The sequence below is a fragment of the Dicentrarchus labrax genome, unplaced genomic scaffold (assembly GCF_905237075.1).
Source record: "Dicentrarchus labrax unplaced genomic scaffold, dlabrax2021, whole genome shotgun sequence".
NCBI lineage: Eukaryota > Metazoa > Chordata > Actinopteri > Moronidae > Dicentrarchus > Dicentrarchus labrax.
The window spans coordinates 20,714,786-20,736,479 of record NW_026136708.1 but is presented as its reverse complement, the minus strand read 5'-3'; the positions used below and the strand labels follow the sequence as shown (position 1 = coordinate 20,736,479).

The 21,694-nt window shown below is 36.7% G+C and overlaps 1 protein-coding gene across 1 annotated transcript in view; it reads left to right on the top strand.

The window, feature by feature from the left end:
* Nucleotides 1–21,694, top strand: part of LOC127368643 (uncharacterized) — an 83,250-nt gene that overhangs the window by 13,637 nt on the left and 47,919 nt on the right. Inside the window, exons 5-30 of the mRNA XM_051409685.1 lie at nucleotides 13–209; nucleotides 417–492; nucleotides 1,132–1,323; nucleotides 2,105–2,301; nucleotides 2,485–2,560; nucleotides 3,200–3,391; nucleotides 3,746–3,942; nucleotides 4,103–4,130; nucleotides 4,806–4,997; nucleotides 5,422–5,618; nucleotides 5,752–5,836; nucleotides 6,456–6,550; nucleotides 12,247–12,337; nucleotides 12,694–12,890; nucleotides 13,119–13,194; nucleotides 13,834–14,025; nucleotides 15,507–15,703; nucleotides 15,869–15,932; nucleotides 16,566–16,757; nucleotides 17,113–17,309; nucleotides 17,493–17,520; nucleotides 19,316–19,507; nucleotides 19,863–20,059; nucleotides 20,224–20,287; nucleotides 20,921–21,112; nucleotides 21,468–21,664. Coding sequence (XP_051265645.1) covers nucleotides 13–209; nucleotides 417–492; nucleotides 1,132–1,323; nucleotides 2,105–2,301; nucleotides 2,485–2,560; nucleotides 3,200–3,391; nucleotides 3,746–3,942; nucleotides 4,103–4,130; nucleotides 4,806–4,997; nucleotides 5,422–5,618; nucleotides 5,752–5,836; nucleotides 6,456–6,550; nucleotides 12,247–12,337; nucleotides 12,694–12,890; nucleotides 13,119–13,194; nucleotides 13,834–14,025; nucleotides 15,507–15,703; nucleotides 15,869–15,932; nucleotides 16,566–16,757; nucleotides 17,113–17,309; nucleotides 17,493–17,520; nucleotides 19,316–19,507; nucleotides 19,863–20,059; nucleotides 20,224–20,287; nucleotides 20,921–21,112; nucleotides 21,468–21,664 — 3,800 coding nt within the window. The remainder of the gene's footprint in view (nucleotides 1–12; nucleotides 210–416; nucleotides 493–1,131; nucleotides 1,324–2,104; nucleotides 2,302–2,484; nucleotides 2,561–3,199; nucleotides 3,392–3,745; nucleotides 3,943–4,102; nucleotides 4,131–4,805; nucleotides 4,998–5,421; nucleotides 5,619–5,751; nucleotides 5,837–6,455; nucleotides 6,551–12,246; nucleotides 12,338–12,693; nucleotides 12,891–13,118; nucleotides 13,195–13,833; nucleotides 14,026–15,506; nucleotides 15,704–15,868; nucleotides 15,933–16,565; nucleotides 16,758–17,112; nucleotides 17,310–17,492; nucleotides 17,521–19,315; nucleotides 19,508–19,862; nucleotides 20,060–20,223; nucleotides 20,288–20,920; nucleotides 21,113–21,467; nucleotides 21,665–21,694) is intronic.

The window sequence follows — 21,694 nt, the reverse complement described above, 5'->3', positions numbered from 1 at the left end:
CTGTGCTTACAGGTGGTAAACCAGCAATTCTGGTCGTGATGCATCACACCTTCAACCCTGACCAAGTTCTACCTGAAAGCAGAAGACTGGTGGACAACCCCAATGTTAAGCTTACTGTGGACTGTCTGTTCTATGAGGACAAACTCCTGGAGTCCAACCGAAATTATACTGCATGGATTGATGTCCAGAAGTATCTTGGAGTTTCCAAGGTAATGACTAGATTTACTGATCTTATACTATCACACAATCCCTGGGGAGTGCACTGATATTGTGATATTAAGGGATAAGGGATCATTACTGTAGTCCACCACTGAAATTATGTACATGATGCAGTTTCATTAATTATTTTATATTCTTTGTTTCTTTGTTTCTTTCTTTGTTTCTTTCTTTCTTTGTTTCTTTGTTTCTTTCTTTAGCAGCCTACCTTGGTAGCCAAATTTATGAATTACATCAGAAGGAAGTTTGACATCAATCATGAACTTCAGATTTCAGGTCAGATTTTTTCTAGTCTATCTTCTTCACTTTCCTTTGAATTAAGGGATATTGATGTTGGCATTATTAATCTAATAATACCAATCATTTCTGGTTGCTGTAATGACTCCTCCTGTCAGTACTGGATTTTAATGTAAGTGATGGGGAACAACATAATTTAATCAGAATATAAAGCTAGGGTAATGACCAAAGTTACTTCACAACCTCAGTAATTGTGCTTAAGAGATATTCAGCAACAGCCTGTCTGCAACAGAGTTAGTGCTTCATGATTGATTCTCTGGCTTTTGTACACACACAGTAGCTTTTAACCAGGAAATAACAAAGTCTGTGCTTTGAAGATTTGTTCATTTTTATATTGGACACTTCCACTGACACAAAAACTTATGCAATCAGCATTTTTTAAGTTGATCATCATTTTAAAATAATCATATGGAAATTCAACACATAGTGACTTTGAGTTGAACTTATGTATGCAAATAGTGAAGTTCGGGGTTGTGTAACATACTTTCTACAATTTGTGCTGAATCTAGCCCAAGATCTTTTCTGGCAATATTTCCTTTTATCTGGGTCTGATGGTGTAACTCCCCTTAATTTATGTTACAGTGCAGTAATGACTCAAATATTCCTCTCTGTCTTTAGTGCCCCAGAAAAAGTTCTTTGTCATCTTGGTGGGAAAAACTAATGATGCTCATCTTGAGTTTGTGGCAAAGATTGAAAGCATTGGTCATACTGAGGTGAACTCTCCAGAAGAAAGTGACTACCTTCTAGTTTTCTGTCCTGTTGCTTCAAGAGTTGGAACAGACGTCAGCGAGGCCCTGGAAAACCTTCCAGGTAGGAAATGGCTTCATTTCACACTGATTAGTTAAAGGAATACAGGAAAATTTTATCAATCAGTTGAAAAGTTTTTAATTTTGGTGTGAAAAAAACTTACTATAGTGTTTTTTTGTACAGGTTCTAATTGGACTTGCAGTGTCTCTATTTTTAGCAATTCCCTAAAATGAATAAAGTTCAAAGAACTGCCAATGTAGAGTCTCATTGCGAAGTTCTTTGAACTTCAATAATTTCAGTCTAAAATTACTCTGTTATAAATGCAGGACCTGATGTCCATGTTTGATGGCAAATTCTTTATTAAAATGTATTTCCATATAAAGAGTGTTCACGGGTCTGTGGATTATGTAATATTATCGAGACACTGTGTCTGGAAACAGATGACTGCTGATTTGTAGTTTATACCCTCTAAAGGTTCATAGACTCTTTCAGATTGTAGTTTTGTAGTTTTTTTTACGGTCTGCGTCTTTCCTGACAAAGCCATCGTTCTGTATCTGCTGTGTGAATAGGCAGTTGTTTGCTAACATGTTCTCCACATCAACTTTAAAGCTTTCGAGTATTTCAAATCAGTGAATACTGCTTTAAATGACTCACTTACTTAATATTTACAATTTTGTTATGCCATTGTTAAAATACTATGGCAAAAAAACTATAACAATAATGCACTTTAATGTGAAAATATGTAATGAGTGCCACAGCTCAGACAGTAAAAATCAAACAGATCTCCCCTCTTATGTTTTATCTTGTTTCACTCATTTTGGTTGTATTATCTCTGTGTTTACAGGTGGTAAACCAGCAATTCTGGTCGTGATGCATCACACCTTCAACCCTGACCAAGTTCTAGCTGAAAGCAGAAGACTGGTGAACAACCCCAATGTTAAGCTTACTGTGGACTGTCTGTTCTATGAGGACAAACTCCTGACGTCCAACCGAAATTATACTGCATGGATTGATGTCCAGAAGTATCTTGGAGTTTCCAAGGTAATGACTAGATTTACTGATCTAATACTATCACACAATCCCTGGGGAGTGCACTGGTATTGTGATATTAAACGATAAGGGATCATTACTGTAGTCCACCACTGAAATCATGTTCATGATGCAGTTTCATTTATTATTTTATGTTCTTTCTTTCTTTCTTTCTTTCTTTCTTTCTTACTTTAGATCTCTGTCTTGGTAGCTGAATTCATTAATTACTTCAAAATGAAGCTTGACAGCAATCATCAACTTCAGATTTCAGGTCAGAGTTTTTTAAGTTTATCTTCTTCACTTTCCTTTGAATTAAGGGTTATTGATGTTGGTAATATTAATCTAATCATACCAATAATTTCTGTGTGCTGTAATGGCTCCTCCTGCCAATAATGGATTTTAATGTAAGTGATGGGGAACAAAATAATTGAATGAGAATAGAAAGCTAGGGTAATGACCAAAGTTACTTCACAACCTCAGTAATTGTGCTTTTGAGATATTCAGCAACAGCCTGTCTGCAACAGAGTTAGTGCATCATGATTGATTCTCTGTCTTTTGTGCACACACAGTAGCTTTTAACCAGGGAATAACAAAGTCTGTGCTTTGAAGATTTGTTCATTTTTATATTGGACACCTCCACTGACACAAAAATGTATGCAATCAGCAATTTTTAAGTTGATCATTATTTTAAAATTATCAAATGAAAATTCAACACATAGTGATTTACAGTTGAACTAATGTATGAAAGTAGTGACATTCTGGGCTGTGTAACATACTTTCTACACTTTGTGCTGAATCTAGCAGAAGATGTTTTTTGGGCAATATTTCCTTTTATCTAGATCTGATGGTGTAGCTACACTAAACTATGTTACAGTGCAGTAATGACTCAAATATTCCTCTCTGTCTTTAGTGTCCCAGAAAAAGTTCTTTGTCATCTTGGCGGGAAAAACTGATAATGCTCATCTTGAGTTTGTGGCAAAGCTTGAAAGCATTGGCCATACTGAGGTGAACTCTCCAGAAGAAAGTGACTACCTTCTGGTTTTCTGTCCTGTTGCTTCAAGAGTTGAAAGGGACGTCAGCGAGGCCCTGGAAAACCTTCCAGGTAGGAAGTGGCTTCATTTCACACTGATTAGTTAAAGGAATACAGGAAAATTTAATCCATCAGTTGAAAAGTTTTTAATTTTGATTTGAATTCAACTTACCATAGTGTTTGCTTTTGTACAGGTTCTAATTGTACTTGCAGTGTCTCTGTTTTTAGCAGTTCCCTAAAATTAAACTGTTATAAATGCAGGACTTGGCGTCCATATTTGATGACACATTTTTTCATCAAATACATTTTCCATGTATTGAGTGTTCACAGGTCTGTGGATTATGCACTATCATTGAGTCATATGGATCTCTTCTCTCAAGTTTCCTCTCCTTTACTCATTTGGTTGTATTATCTCTGTGCTTACAGGCGGTAAACCAGCAATTCTGGTCGTGATGCATCACACCTTCAACCCTGACCAAGTTCTAGCTGAAAGCAGAAGACTGGTGAACAACACCAATGTTAAGGTTACTGTGGACTGTCTGTTCTATGAGGGCAAACTCCTGACGTCCAACCGAAATGATACTGCATGGCATGATGTCCAGAAGTATCTTGGAGTTTCCAAGGTAATGACTAGATTTACTGATCTAATACTATCACACAATCCCTGGGGAGTGCACTGGTATTGTGATATTAAGGGATAAGGGATCATTACTGTAGTCCACCACTGAAATTATGTACATGATGCAGTTTCATTAATTTTTTTATGTTCTTTCTTTTTTTTAGGTCTCCACCTTTCAAACCATGTTCAATAGTAAGTGTGACAGCAATCATGAATTCCACATTTCAGATCAGATTTTTTCTAGTCTATCTTCTTCACTTTCCTTTGAATTAAGGGGTATTGATGTTGGCATTATTAATCTAATAATACCAATAATTTCTGGTTGCTGTAATCGCTCCTCCTGTCAATACTAGAGTTTAATGTAAGTGATGGGGAACAAAATAATTTAATCAGAATATAAAGCTAGGGTAATGACCAAAGTAACTTCACAACCTCAGTAATTGTGCTTTTGAGATATTCAGCAACAGCCTGTCTGCAACAGAGTTAGTGCATCATGATTGATTCTCTGGCTTTTGTGTACACACAGTAGCTTTTAACCAGGAAATAACAAAGTCTGTGCTTTGAAGATTTGTTCATTTTTATATTGGACACCTCCACTGACACAAAAACTTATGCAATCAGCATTTTTTAAGTTGATCATCAATTTAAAATTATCAAAAGAAAATTCAACACATAGTGATTTACAGTTGAACTAATGTATGAAAGTAGTGACGTTCTGGGCTGTGTAACATACTTCCTACAATTTGAGCTGAATTTAGCACAAGCTCTTTTTTGGGCAATATTTCCTTTTATCTGGGTCTGATGGTGTAGCTACACTAAACTATGTTACAGTGCAGTAATGACTCAAATTTTTCTCTATGTCTTTAGTGTCCCAGAAAAAGTTCTTTGTCATCTTGGTGGGAAAAACTGATGATGCTCATCTTGAGTTTGTGGCAAAGCTTGAAAGCATTGGTCATACTGAGTTGAACAATCCAGAAGAAAGTGACTACCTTCTGGTTTTCTGTCCTGTTGCTTCAAGAGTTGAAAGGGACGTCAGCGAGGCCCTGGAAGACCTTCCAGGTAGGAAATGGCTTCATTTCACACTGATTAGTCAAAGGAATACGGGGAAATTTAATCCATCAGTTGAAAAGTTCCTCATTTTGGTATGAAAAAAACTTAATCTTTGTTTTTATACAGGTTCTAATTGGACTTGCAGTGTCTCTATTTTTAGCTGTTCCCTCAAATGAATAAAGTTCAAAGAACTGCCTGTGTGGGATCTCATTGGCAGTTCTTTGAACTTCATCAATTTCAGTTTAAAATTGCACTGTTATAAATGCAGGACCTGATGTCCATGTTTGATGATACATTTATTATCAAATACATTTTCCTTATAAAGAGTGTTTACATATCTTTGATTTATGCACTATTATTGAGACAAATGGATCTTTCCTCTTAAGTTTCATCTTCTTTCACTCATTTGATTGTGTTATCTCTGTGTTTACAGGTGGTAAACCAGCAATTCTGGTTGTGATGCATCACACTTTCAATGCTGACCAAGTTCTAGCTGAAAGCAGAAGACTGGTGGACAACCCCAATGTTGAGCTTACTGTGGACTGTCTGTTCTATGAGGGCAAACTTCTGACGTCCAACCGAAATGATACTGCATGGCGTGATGTCCAGAAGTATCTTGGAGTTTCCAAGGTAATGACTAGATTTACTGATCTAATACTATCACACAATCGCTGGGTACATGATGCAGTTTCATTTATTATTTTGTATTCTTTCTTTCTTTCTTTCTTTCTTTCTTTCTTTCTTTCTTTCTTTCTTTCTTCAGGAGTCTACCTTGAAAACCTGGCTAGCCAAATCCATGAATTACATCAAAAGTAAGCATGACAGCAGTCATGAACATCAGATTTCAGGTCAGATTTTTTCTAGTCTGTCTCCTTCACTTTCATTTTAATTAAGGGATATTGATGTTGGTATTATTTCTGGTTGCTGTAATGGCTCCTCCTGCCAGTACTGGATTTTAATGTAAGTGATGGGGAACAAAATAATTTCATGAAAACATAAAGCAAGGGTAATGACCAAAGTTACTTCACAACCTCAGTAATTGTGCTTTTGAGATATTCAGCAACAGCCTGTCTGCAACAGAGTTAGTGCTTCATGATTGATTCTCTGGCTTTTGTGTACACACAGTAGATTTTAACCAGGAAATGACAAAGTCTGTGCTTTGAAGATTTGTTTGTTTTTATATTGGACACCTCCACTGACACAAAAATGTATGCAATCAGCATTTTTTAAGTTGATCATGCTGTTAAAATAATCATATGAAAATTCAACACACAGTGATTTTAAGTTGAACTAATGTATGAAAGTAGTACATTTCTGAGTTGTGTAACATACCTTCTACAATTTGTGCTGAATCTAGTCCAAGATCTATTTTTGGGCAATATTTCCTTTTATCTGGGTCTGATGGTGTAGCTACACTAAACTATGTTACAGTGCAGTAATAACTCAAATATTCCTCTCTGTCTTTAGTGTCCCAGAAAAAGTTCTTTGTCTTCTTGGTGGGAAAAACTAATGATGCTCATCTTGAGTTTGTGGCAAAGCTTGAAAGCATTGGTCATACTGAGGTGAACTCTCTAGAAGAAAGTGACTACCTTCTGGTTTTCTGTCCTGCTGCTTTAAATGTTGGAACAGACGTCAGCGAGGCCCTGAAAACCTTCCAGGTAGGAAATGGCTTCATTTCACACTGATTAGTTAAAGGAATACAGGAAAATTTGATCAATCAGTTAAAAAGTTTCTCATTTTGGTATGAAACAAACTAACCATAATGTTTGTTTTTGTACAGGTTCTAATTGGACTTGCAGTGTTTCTATTTTTAGAAGCTCCCTTAAATTAAACTGTTGTTAATGCAGGACTTGGTGTCCATGTTTGATGATACATTTATTATCAAATACATTTTCCTTATAAAGAGTGTTTACATGTCTTTGATTTATGCACTATTATTGAGACAAATGGATCTTTCCTCTTAAGTTTCATCTTCTTTCACTCATTTGGTTGTGTTATCTCTGTGCTTACAGGTGGTAAACCAACAATTCTGGTCATGATGCATCACACCTTAAACCCTGATCAAGTTATAGCTGACAGCAGAAGACTGGTGAACGTTAATGTTAAACTGACTGTGGACTGTCTGTTCTATAAGGACAAACTCCTGACGTCCAACCGAAATGATACTGCATGGTTTGATGTCCAGAAGCATCTTGGAGTTTCCAAGGTAAAGTTCTTTGTCATCTTGGCGGGAAAAACTAATGATGCTCATCTGGAGTTTGTGGCAAAGCTTAAAAGCATTGGCCAAACTGAGGTGAACTCTCCGGAAGAAAGTGACTACCTTCTGGTTTTCTGTCCTGTCGCTTCAAGAGTTGGAAGGGATGTCAGCGAGGCCCTGGAGAAACTTCCAGGTAGGAAATGGCTTGGAAGTGCTAAAATATAAAATATAAATGCAGAACATGGCGTCCATGTTTGATGAGTAATTCTTTATCAAAAATATTTTCCATATACAAAGACATTGCTCTGTATCTGCTGTTTGAATAGGCAGTTGTTTGCTAACAAGTTCTCCACATCAATTTTAAAGTTTTAAAATAATTCAATTCATTTTAAGCCCATGTTAAAATCCTGTGAAAAAAACCTTTAATAATAATGCACTTTAATACGACAATATGTAATGATTGCCACAGCTCAGCCAATAAAAACCAAACGGATCTCCCCTCTTATGTTTCACTCATCTGGTTGTATTATCTCTGTGCTTACAGGTGATAAACCAGCAATTCTGGTCGTGATGCATCACACCTTCAATCCTGACCAAGTTCTAGCTGAAAGCAGAAGACTGGTGAACAACCCCAATGTTAAGGTTACTGTGGACTGTCTGTTCTATGAGGACAAACTCCTGATGTCCAACCGAAATTATACTACATGGATTGATGTCCAGAAGTATCTTGGAGTTTCCAAGGTAATGACTAGATTTACTGATCTAATACTATCACACAATCCCTGGTGAGTGCACTGATATTGTGATATTGAGGGATAAGGGATCATTACTGTAGTCCACCACTGAAATTATGTTCATGATGCAGTTTCATTAATTATTTTTTATTCTTTCTTTTCTTTAATTATTTAGGTCTCCACCTTTCCAGGCATATTCAATAGTAAGTGTGAGAGCTTTCATGAACTTCACATTTCAGATCAGATTTTTTCTAGCCTATCTTCTTCACTTTCTTTTGAATTAAGGGATAATGATGTTTGTATTATTAATCTAATAATTATTAATCTAATAATACCATCATTTTTGGTCCCTGTAATGGCTCCTCCTGTCAGTACTGGGTTTTAATGTAAGAACAAACTTAATAAGTATAAAGCTAGCTCAATGACCAAAGTTACTCCACAACTCCAGTAATTGTGCTTTTGAGATAGAAGCTTTGTGCTATGTACTGTTTAAATGTGTTGTAGAGTCGTGTATGGTATAAAATGAACAAGTTTTAAATCAAGTCAAAACATCACTGTAAAATAAGGATTGTTGCTACTTTGTTCTTATTCAGACATCAGGATTGTATGTGTTTCCGTCATGGGGGAAAACAATATAAATTAGCAGAACAGCCTGTCTGCAACAGAGTTAGTTCTTCATGATTGATTCTCTGGCTTTTGTGCACACACAGTAGCTTTAAACCAGTGAATAACAAAGTCTCTGCTTTGAAGATTTGTTCATTTATACACACAAAAACAAGACAAAAACGTATGCATCCAATACAATGCATCGTTTAACGTCCAGAAGTCTTGATGATTGATGTAATACAATCATACAATCTATGTGGAGTGCACTGATATTGTGATATTAATGGATAAGGAATCATTACTGTAGTCCACCTCTGAAATGACCATTATTACGCATTATTGTTACTCATATTCTCTTAATTCTGTCTTTCTTTCAGGTGTCTCTTTTCCAAGTCTTCCCAGATTCTTTAAGCACTAGTAACTGTGACTGCAATCAATGAACTTTCGATTTCAGATCAAATGTTCTTTCCTTTGAATTAAGGGATATTGATGTTGGTATTATTCATCTTATATGTAAACAAAATAATTTCAGTTATTTCAATTGTAAATTATACCAAGTGACTAGTTTATCAGTAATTTTTCCAGACTAAGCATAGGTAAACAGGACAACAAGCTCAACAAAATAGACATAAACTACTATGTACAGTTATCTATCTATCTATCTATCTATCTATCTATCTATCTATCTATCTATCTATCTATCTATCTATCTATCTATCTATAAACCAATAAATAATTAACATTTGAGAGTGCAAAGGATGCTGAAATAAATAATTACATGCAGGTTTCTTTATGTACATTAGGTAGGTGGATATTACAGTATATATACTGTGTGCACATTGTGGGTAAATGTGTTTGAATGATTCTATTTCTGTTTTAAAAAAGTGAATTTCAACAATGTATTTGCTCCTCCTGCCAATACTGGGTTTTAAGTGATGGGAACAAACTCAAATAATGAGAGTGTAAAGCCAGGGTAACGACCAGAGTTACTTCACAACTCCAGTAATTGTGCTTTAGAGATACACGCTTTGTGGTATGTACTGTTTAAAGGTGTAGTAGTGTCACGTGTGGTAAAATATCATCATGTTTTAAATGAAGAGAAAACATCACTGTAAAATAATGATTGCTGCTACTTTGTACTCATTCAGACATCAGGACTGTATGTGTTTCCTTCATGAAGAATAAACACAAATTTAACAAGTGATGACATCGTATTTGTGTGTTGTGTCTTTGTAAATTAGTAGCCTCGCTGTAGGACTATCCCCGACCAAAGATTTTTCTTGTCGACTCATGGTTGTTGGTTAAAGCCAATTGTGTTGTTTATGAAATTGTTTAATCATTTAAATATATATATTTTAACAGTCGCCTGTTAAACAGCCAGCACGGAGACTGAACATTCAGTTCATTTATTTCACAGAATAATAACATTACATTAGTCTCATTGTCTGCTCACCCGACTCTGGCTATAGTGCTCATTCCAGCCCTTGTGTTAACAACCACCCCTGGTACTTAGAGCTCGCAGTCCCGTACAGTCAGCTATACTAACTAGTTAGTGGCAGCAGCTCATTAGCACTTAGCACATGCAGCAGTGCTGTGTTACAAGAGAAAAGGTCCGTGTTGCAACAATCCCCTGACACTTTCATCCTAACTACATGGCACAGCTCCGTTTGTTTTCCTGCAAATATCCGACTCATGAAATCTTGTTGACTAAGACTCTTCTCTTCTACTAACAGTTTACTCGACTATTAGGGGACAGCCCTACATAGCTGATAAACAAATCTGATGGATTCCTATTAAAACTGAGGTAAAGGTCAATACCACCCCTACTGCGAAGAGCAATGGTGGCACAATGATGGTATCTAAATGCAACCAACGACAAAGAATGGGAGTCAAGTCAGGATTGAAAGGCCGGTAAATGAAATCAAATCAAGAAGTAATCTTTAAAAATACTGCTGCAGAATGACAACACAACTTACTTACAACTTGGGAAGGACTTGTCACGGTAGCCAGCACTGTGTGTTACGTCTTCTGGTCAAGCAGCTGTAACAGTCCTGTCTGACTGTGCCAGGACTGGAAGCTCTCAGTGAGAAACACATCCAGACTGGGGCTGAATATAGCATCCGATGGTGACAGTTTCACAACAGGGAATAAAGTGCAGAGGTATTATTATTAGTGCTTAGACTCCCTCCATCCTACGTGTGAGGGGACTCTAACATAGTAAACTACTTCTGTAATATAAAAACAACCTAAAGTAATCCCAGTGCCCGTGTATACCATCAGCTCTGTGTTGTAGCCTATATGAGGTCTGCAGTTACTCCCTCCTCCTACTGTGGTCTTTTCTCATCTGTTCCTAAACACTGACACAGTTAATGTCTCATCTCTGCACGTCCTCTAGTGGTCAACTCGAGAACAGCTTCCTTGTTAAAGCAAAAGTGAAAGTGCTGCACCGACAGGGAGGAACAACAAATACTTTGACATACCAGAGACATCAGAAATAAATTATTAATCCATTACGTAAGTAGGCAAGAACAAAATGTTTTGAATAAGGAATCTTTGTGAGGCTGTGAACTGCTCACTCTTTATGTACATCTGAGTATTATAGGTTATACACATCTAATGTATTTTAAACTTTGTTTTGTGGGCTGGGCACAGCAGCTGTGACAAAGGAATCTGTGACGCATATAGGCCTGCTGCTTATTTAGTTTTATTTCATTTTGTTAAATGATGTTGACTAAAGTTTCCTGTCTGTTTATGTATCTCTTCCTCAGAGACATGGCCCAGAAAGCAGAAACTGGTGAGAAAACAAATGTACTTCTTTGGTAAATTGACAACATGGATCAGCTGACAACATGTAAAGTGAAAGAGGTTGCTTGTAGTGATCAAACTACAGAGAATCATCAACAGTTTCTATGTCTTTCAGCTCTTTGTTTTGGTTTTCTGGTCATAAACTTTCACATTAGTTTTCATTGGAGTTGTTTTCAGGGAAAAAGCTCTGATAAATCCCATGTGCGTTACCTGCCCAGCAGCAGAGAGATTAGCAGAACAGTTAGGATCTTCAGGAGAATTTGAAACTAATATAGATCTGAATTCTGTTTGTTTCCCACATTATGAGAAAGTTATGAGAGGTGAATAAGTTGAGCACAATTTAACGTATGTAAATGTTTAAGATGAAGAAAGCCAGTACAATAAATCCTACGGCCAGCAAGGAGCCACAATAACTGTGTAATAAAGTGAGAGGCGGCTGAAGAAGAAGCATTTAGCAACAGCCTGTCTGCAACAGAGTTAATACTTCATGCTTGATTCTCTTGTTTTTTATTTTTTGTGCACATACAGAATCTTTTAACCATGTAATATTACTCTATGCTTTGAAGATTTGCTCATTTTTATATTGGACACCTCCACTGACACAAACATAATAAAAACATCAGTCATTTTTAAGCTGATCATCAGGTATTTATGAAGGTAGTAAGGTTCAGAGATGTTTGAAACACCTTCTTTAATTTGTGCTGAATCTAGTACAAGATCTTTTTTTGGGCAATATTTCCTTTTATCTGGGTCTGATGGTGTAGCTACACTAAACTATGTTACAGTGCAGTAATGACTCAAATATTCTTCTCTGTCTTTAGTGTCCCACAAAAGGTTCTTTGTCATCTTGGCGGGAAAAACTGATGATGCTCATCTAGAGTTTGTGGCAAAGCTTGAAAGCATTGGTCATACTGAGGTGAACTCTCCAGAAGAAAGTGACTACCTTCTGGTTTTCTGTCCTTCAAGAGTTGGAACGGACATCAGCGAGGCCCTGGAGAAACTTCCAGGTAGGAATGGGTTTCATTTCACACTGATTAGTTAAAGGAATACAGGGAAATTTGATCAATCATATGTAAAGTTCCTCATTTTGGTATGAAAAATAAGAATGTTTGTTTTTGTACAGGTTCTAGTTGGATTTGCAGTGTCTCTATTTTTAACAGTTCCCTAAAATGAATAAAGTTCAATTTCAATCTAAAATTCATGAATGCAGGACTTGGCATAAATGTTTAAAGGACTCATTTTTTATCAAATACATTTTCCCTATAAAAGAATGTTCACAGGTCTGTGGATTATGTACCATTATTGAGACAAACTTGTCTTGCCTTCTTTCACTCATCTGGTTGTGTTATCTCTGTGCTTACAGGTGGTAAACCAGCAATTCTGGTTGTGATGCATCACACCTTCAACCCTAAAAAAGTTCTACCTGAAAGCAGAAGACTGGTGAACAACCCCAATGTTGAGGTTACTGTGGACTGTCTGTTCTATGAGGGCAAACTCCTGAAGTCCAACCGAAATGATATTGCATGGATTGATGTCCAGAAGTATCTTGGAGTTTCCAAGGTAATGACTAAATTTACTGATCTAATACTATCACACAATCCCTGGGGAGTGCACTGATATTGTGATATTAAGGGATAAGGGATCATTACTGTAGTCCACCACTGAAATTATGTACATAATTCAGTTTCAATAATTATTTTATATTCTTTCTTTCTTTCTTTCTTTCTTTCTTTCTTTCTTTCTTTCTTTCTTTCTTTCTTTCTTTCTTTCTTCCTGTGTTTTTTTTAGGTCTCTATCTTGGTAGCTGAATTCAAGAATTTCCTCAGTAGCAACCTTGACTTCATTCATGAACTTCAGATTTTAGGTCAGTTATTTTCTAGTCTATCTTCTTCACTTTCCTTTGAATTAAGAGATATTGATGTTAGTATTATTAAACTAAAAATACCAATCATTTATGGTTGCTGTAATGGCTCCTCCTGTCAAGACTGGATTTTAATGTAAATGATGGTGAACAGAATAATTTAATGAGAATATAAAGCTAGGGTAATGACCAAAGTTACTTCACAACCTCAGTAATTGTGCTTTTGAGACATTCAGCAACAGCCTGTCTGCAACAGAGTTAGTGCATCATGATTGATTCTCTGGCTTTTGTGTACACACAGTAGCTTTTAACCAGGAAATAACAAAGTCTGTGCTTTGAATATTTGTTCATTTTTATATTGGACACCTCCACTGACACAAAAACTTATGCAATCAGCATTTTTTAAGTTGATCATTACTTTAAAATTATCAAATGAAAATTCAACACATAGTGATTTACAGTTGAACTAATGTATGAAAGTACTGAAGTTCGGGGTTGTGTAACATACTTCCTACACTTTGTGCTGAATCTAGCCCAAGATCTTTTTTGGGCAATATTTCCTTTTATCTGGGTCTGATGGTGTAGCTACACTAAACTATGTTACAGTGCAGTAATGACTCAAATATTCTTCTCTGTCTTTAGTGTCCCGGAAAAAGTTCTTTGTCATCTTGGCGGGAAAAACTGATGATGCTCATCTTGAGTTTGTGGCAAAGCTTGAAAGCATTGGCCATACTGAGGTGAACTCCCCAGAAGAAAGTGACTACCTTCTGGTTTTCTGTCATGTTGCTTCAAGAGTTGGAACAGACGTCAGCGAGGCCCTGGAGAAACTTCCAGGTAGGAATGGGTTTCATTTCACACTGATTAGTTAAAGGTATACAGGGAAATTTGATCAATCATATGTAAAGTTCCTCATTTTGGTATGAAAAATAAGAATGTTTTTTTTTTAACAGTTCCCTAAAATGAATAAAGTTCAATTTCCGTCTAAAATTCATAAATGCAGGACTTGGCATAAATGTTTAAAGGAAATGTTCAAATACATTTTCCCTATAAAATAATGTTCACAGGTCTGTGGATTATGTACCATTATTGAGACAAACTTGTCTTGCCTTCTTTCACTCATCTGGTTGTATTATCTCTGTGCTTACAGGTGGTAAACCAGCAATTCTGGTCGTGATGCATCACACCTTCAACCCTGACCAAGTTCTAGCTGAAAGCAGAAGACTGGTGAACGTTAATGTCCGCACAGGGCTACCTGGTTGATCCTGCCAGTAGCATATGCTTGTCTCAAAGATTAAGCCATGCAAGTCTAAGTATTTTCCTCAATGTCTTTAGTGTCCCAGAAAAAGTTCTTTGTCATCTTGGCGGGAAAAACTGATGATGCTCATCTTGAGTTTGTGGCAAAGCTTGAAAGCATTGGCCATACTGAGGTGAACTCTCCAGAAGAAAGTGACTACCTTCTGGTTTTCTGTCCTGTAATTTTTATATTGGAGACCTCCACTGACACAAAAACTTATGCAATCAGCATTTTTTAAGTTGATCATTATTTTAAAATTATCAAATGAAAATTCAACACATAGTGATTTACAGTTGAACTAATGTATGACAGTAGTGACGTTCTGGGCTGTGTAACATACTTTCTACACTTTGTGCTGAATCTAGCACAAGATGTTTTTTGGGCAATATTTCCTTTTATCTGGGTCTGATGGTGTAGCTACACTAAACTATGTTACAGTGCAGTAATGACTCAAATTTTCCTCAATGTCTTTAGTGTCCCAGAAAAAGTTCTTTGTCATCTTGGCGGGAAAAACTGATGATGCTCATCTTGAGTTTGTGGCAAAGCTTGAAAGCATTGGCCATACTGAGGTGAACTCTCCAGAAGAAAGTGACTACCTTCTGGTTTTCTGTCCTGTTGCTTCAAGAGTTGAAAGGGACGTCAGCGAGGCCCTGGAAAACCTTCCAGGTAGGAAATGGCTTCATTTCACACTGATTAGTTAAAGGAATACAGGAAAATTTAATCCATCAGTTGAAAAGTTTTTCATTTTGATTTGAATTCAACTTACCATAGTGTTTGCTTTTGTACAGGTTCTAATTGGACTTGAGGTGCATCTGTTTTTAGCAGTTCCCTAAAATTAAACTGTTGTAAATGCAGGACTTGGCGTCCATGTTTGATGAAACATTTTTTTCATCAAATACATTTTCCATGTATTGAGTGTTCACAGGTCTGTGGATTATGCACTATCATTGAGTCATATGGATCTCTTCTCTCAAGTTTCCTCTCCTTTACTCATCTGGTTGTGTTATCTCTGTGCTTACAGGTGATAAACCAGCAATTCTGGTCGTGATGCATCACACCTTCAACCCTGACCAAGTTCTAGCTGAAAGCAGAAGACTAGTGGACAACCCCAATGTTGAGCTTACTGTGGACTGTCTGTTCTATGAGGGCAAACTCCTGAAGTCCAACAGAAATGATACTGCATGGTTTGATGTCCAGAAGTATCTTGGAGTTTCCAAGGTAATGACTAGATTTACTGATCTAATACTATCACACAAATCCCGGGGGAGTGCACTGGTATTGTGATAAAAAGGGGTAAGGGATCATTACTGTAGTCCACCACTGATGCATCATGCAGTTTCATTAATTATTTTATGTTCTTACTTTCTTTCTTTCTTTCTTTAGGTCTCCACTTTTCGAACCATGTTCAATAGTAAGTGTGACATCAATCATGAACTTCAGATTTCAGGTCAGAGTTTTTCTAGTCTATCTTCTTCACTTTCCTTTGAATTAAGGGATATTGATGTTGGTATTATTAATCTTATAATACCAATCATTTCTCGTTGCTGTAATCACTTCTCCTGTCAATGCTAGATTTTAATGTAAGTGATGGGGAACAAAATAATTTAATGAGAATATAAAGCTAGGGTAATGACCAAAGTAACTTCACAACCTCAGTAATTGTGCTTTTGAGACATTCAGCAACAGCCTGTCTGCAACAGAGTTAGTACTTCATGATTGATTATCTGGCTTTTGTGTACACACATTAGCTTTTAACCAGGAAATAACAAAGTCTGTGCTTTGAAGATTTGTTCATTTTTATATTGGACACCTCCACTGACACAAAAACTTATGCAATCAGCATTTTTTAAGTTGATCATTATTTTAAAATTATCAAATGAAAATTCAACACATAGTGAATTACAGTTGAACTAATGTATGAAAGTTCTGAAGTTCGGGGTTGTGTAACAAACCAATTTGTGCTGAATCTAGCACAAGATGTTTTTTGGGCAATATTTCCTTTTATCTGGGTCTGATGGTGTAGCTACACTAAACTATGTTACAGTGCCGTAATGACTCCAATATTCCTCAATGTCTTTAGTGTCCCAGAAAAAGTTCTTTGTCTTCTTGGCGGGAAAAACTGATGATGCTCATCTTGAGTTTGTGGCAAACCTTAAAAGCATTGGTCATACTGAGGTGAACTCTCCAGAAGAAAGTGACTACCTTCTGGTTTTCTGTCCTGTTGCTTCAAGAGTTGAAAGGGACGTCAACGAGGCCCTGGAAGACCTTCCAGGTAGGAAATGGCTTTATTTCACAATGATTAGTTAAAGGAATATGGGGAAATTTGATCCATCAGTTGAAAAGTTTTTAATTTTGATTTGAATTCAATTTACCATAGTGTTTGCTTTTGTACAGGTTCTAATTGGACTTGCAGTGTCTCTATTTTTAGCAGTTCCCTAAAATTAAACTGTTATAAATGCAGGACTTGGCGTCCATGTTTGATGACACATTTTTTTCATCAAATACATTTTCCATGTAATGAGTGTTCACAGGTCTGTGGATTATGCACTATCATTGAGTCATATGGATCTCTTCTCTCAAGTTTTCTCTCCTTTACTCATCTGGTTGTATTATCTCTGTGCTTACAGGTGGTAAACCAGCAATTCTGGTCGTGATGCATCACACCTTCAACCCTGACCAAGTTCTAGCTGAAAGCAGAAGACTGGTGAACAACCCCAATGTTGAGCTTACTGTGGACTGTCTGTTCTATGAGGGCAAACTCCTGACGTCCAACAGAAATGATACTGCATGGCGTGATGTCCAAAAGTATCTTGGAGTTTCCAAGGTAATGACTAGATTTACCGATCTAATACTATCACAAAATCCCTGGGGAGTGCACTGGTATTGTGATATTAAGGGTTAAGGGATCATTACTGTAGTCCACCACTGAAATTATGTACATGATGCAGTTTCTTAAATTATTTTATGTTCTTACTTTCTTTCTTTCTTTCTTTCTTTCTTTTTTTAGGTCTCCACCTTTCAAACCATGTTCAATAGTAAGTGTGACAGCAATCATGAATTCCACATTTCAGATCAGATTTTTTCTAGTCTATCTTCTTCACTTTCCTTTGAATTAAGGGATATTGATGTTGGCATTATTAATCTAATCATACCAATAATTTCTGGTTGCTGTAATCGCTCCTCCTGTCAATACTAGATTTTAATGTAAGTGATGGGGAACAAAATAATTTAATCAGAATATAAAGCTAGGGTAATGACCAAAGTAACTTCACAACCTCAGTAATTGTGCTTTTGAGACATTCAGCAACAGCCTGTCTGCAACAGAGTTAGTACTTCATGATTGATTCTCTGGCTTTTGTGTACACACATTAGCTTTTAACCAGGAAATAACAAAGTCTGTGCTTTGAAGATGTGTTAATTTTTATATTGGAGACCTCCACTGACACAAAAACTTATGCAATCAGCATTTTTTAAGTTGATCATTATTTTAAAATTATCAAATGAAAATTCAACACATAGTGAATTACAGTTGAACTAATGTATGAAAGTTCTGAAGTTCGGGGTTGTGTAACAAACCAATTTGTGCTGAATCTAGCACAAGATCTTTTTTGGGCAATATTTCCTTTTATCTGGGTCTGATGGTGTAGCTACACTAAACTATGTTACAGTGCAGTAATGACTCAAATATTCCTCTCTGTCTTTAGTGTCCCGGAAAAAGTTCTTTGTCATCTTGGCGGGAAAAACTGATGATGCTCATCTTGAGTTTGTGGCAAAGCTTGAAAGCATTGGCCATACTGAGGTGAACTCCCCAGAAGAAAGTGACTACCTTCTGGTTTTCTGTCATGTTGCTTCAAGAGTTGGAACAGACGTCAGCGAGGCCCTGGAGAAACTTCCAGGTAGGAATGGGTTTCATTTCACACTGATTAGTTAAAGGTATACAGGGCAATTTGATCAATCATATGTAAAGTTCCTCATTTTGGTATGAAAAATAAGAATGTTTTTTTTTTAACAGTTCCCTAAAATGAATAAAGTTCAATTTCCGTCTAAAATTCATAAATGCAGGACTTGGCATAAATGTTTAAAGGAAATGTTCAAATACATTTTCCCTATAAAATAATGTTCACAGGTCTGTGGATTATGTACCATTATTGAGACAAACTTGTCTTGCCTTCTTTCACTCATCTGGTTGTATTATCTCTGTGCTTACAGGTGGTAAACCAGCAATTCTGGTCGTGATGCATCACACCTTCAACCCTGACCAAGTTCTAGCTGAAAGCAGAAGACTGGTGAACGTTAATGTCCGCACAGGGCTACCTGGTTGATCCTGCCAGTAGCATATGCTTGTCTCAAAGATTAAGCCATGCAAGTCTAAGTATTTTCCTCAATGTCTTTAGTGTCCCAGAAAAAGTTCTTTGTCATCTTGGCGGGAAAAACTGATGATGCTCATCTTGAGTTTGTGGCAAAGCTTGAAAGCATTGGCCATACTGAGGTGAACTCTCCAGAAGAAAGTGACTACCTTCTGGTTTTCTGTCCTGTAATTTTTATATTGGAGACCTCCACTGACACAAAAACTTATGCAATCAGCATTTTTTAAGTTGATCATTATTTTAAAATTATCAAATGAAAATTCAACACATAGTGATTTACAGTTGAACTAATGTATGACAGTAGTGACGTTCTGGGCTGTGTAACATACTTTCTACACTTTGTGCTGAATCTAGCACAAGATGTTTTTTGGGCAATATTTCCTTTTATCTGGGTCTGATGGTGTAGCTACACTAAACTATGTTACAGTGCAGTAATGACTCAAATTTTCCTCAATGTCTTTAGTGTCCCAGAAAAAGTTCTTTGTCATCTTGGCGGGAAAAACTGATGATGCTCATCTTGAGTTTGTGGCAAAGCTTGAAAGCATTGGCCATACTGAGGTGAACTCTCCAGAAGAAAGTGACTACCTTCTGGTTTTCTGTCCTGTTGCTTCAAGAGTTGAAAGGGACGTCAGCGAGGCCCTGGAAAACCTTCCAGGTAGGAAATGGCTTCATTTCACACTGATTAGTTAAAGGAATACAGGAAAATTTAATCCATCAGTTGAAAAGTTTTTCATTTTGATTTGAATTCAACTTACCATAGTGTTTGCTTTTGTACAGGTTCTAATTGGACTTGAGGTGCATCTGTTTTTAGCAGTTCCCTAAAATTAAACTGTTGTAAATGCAGGACTTGGCGTCCATGTTTGATGAAACATTTTTTTCATCAAATACATTTTCCATGTATTGAGTGTTCACAGGTCTGTGGATTATGCACTATCATTGAGTCATATGGATCTCTTCTCTCAAGTTTCCTCTCCTTTACTCATCTGGTTGTGTTATCTCTGTGCTTACAGGTGATAAACCAGCAATTCTGGTCGTGATGCATCACACCTTCAACCCTGACCAAGTTCTAGCTGAAAGCAGAAGACTAGTGGACAACCCCAATGTTGAGCTTACTGTGGACTGTCTGTTCTATGAGGGCAAACTCCTGAAGTCCAACAGAAATGATACTGCATGGTTTGATGTCCAGAAGTATCTTGGAGTTTCCAAGGTAATGACTAGATTTACTGATCTAATACTATCACACAAATCCCGGGGAGTGCACTGGTATTGTGATAAAAAGGGGTAAGGGATCATTACTGTAGTCCACCACTGATGCATCATGCAGTTTCATTAATTATTTTATGTTCTTACTTTCTTTCTTTCTTTCTTTAGGTCTCCACTTTTCGAACCATGTTCAATAGTAAGTGTGACATCAATCATGAACTTCAGATTTCAGGTCAGAGTTTTTCTAGTCTATCTTCTTCACTTTCCTTTGAATTAAGGGATATTGATGTTGGTATTATTAATCTTATAATACCAATCATTTCTCGTTGCTGTAATCACTTCTCCTGTCAATGCTAGATTTTAATGTAAGTGATGGGGAACAAAATAATTTAATGAGAATATAAAGCTAGGGTAATGACCAAAGTAACTTCACAACCTCAGTAATTGTGCTTTTGAGACATTCAGCAACAGCCTGTCTGCAACAGAGTTAGTACTTCATGATTGATTATCTGGCTTTTGTGTACACACATTAGCTTTTAACCAGGAAATAACAAAGTCTGTGCTTTGAAGATTTGTTCATTTTTATATTGGACACCTCCACTGACACAAAAACTTATGCAATCAGCATTTTTTAAGTTGATCATTATTTTAAAATTATCAAATGAAAATTCAACACATAGTGAATTACAGTTGAACTAATGTATGAAAGTTCTGAAGTTCGGGGTTGTGTAACAAACCAATTTGTGCTGAATCTAGCACAAGATGTTTTTTGGGCAATATTTCCTTTTATCTGGGTCTGATGGTGTAGCTACACTAAACTATGTTACAGTGCCGTAATGACTCCAATATTCCTCTCTGTCTTTAGTGTCCCAGAAAAAGTTCTTTGTCTTCTTGGCGGGAAAAACTGATGATGCTCATCTTGAGTTTGTGGCAAACCTTAAAAGCATTGGTCATACTGAGGTGAACTCTCCAGAAGAAAGTGACTACCTTCTGGTTTTCTGTCCTGTTGCTTCAAGAGTTGAAAGGGACGTCAACGAGGCCCTGGAAGACCTTCCAGGTAGGAAATGGCTTTATTTCACACTGATTAGTTAAAGGAATATGGGGAAATTTGATCCATCAGTTGAAAAGTTTTTAATTTTGATTTGAATTCAATTTACCATAGTATTTGCTTTTGTACAGGTTCTAATTGGACTTGCAGTGTCTCTATTTTTAGCAGTTCCCTAAAATTAAACTGTTATAAATGCAGGACTTGGCGTCCATGTTTGATGACACATTTTTTTCATCAAATACATTTTCCATGTAATGAGTGTTCACAGGTCTGTGGATTATGCACTATCATTGAGTCATATGGATCTCTTCTCTCAAGTTTTCTCTCCTTTACTCATCTGGTTGTATTATCTCTGTGCTTACAGGTGGTAAACCAGCAATTCTGGTCGTGATGCATCACACCTTCAACCCTGACCAAGTTCTAGCTGAAAGCAGAAGACTGGTGAACAACCCCAATGTTGAGCTTACTGTGGACTGTCTGTTCTATGAGGGCAAACTCCTGACGTCCAACAGAAATGATACTGCATGGCGTGATGTCCAAAAGTATCTTGGAGTTTCCAAGGTAATGACTAGATTTACCGATCTAATACTA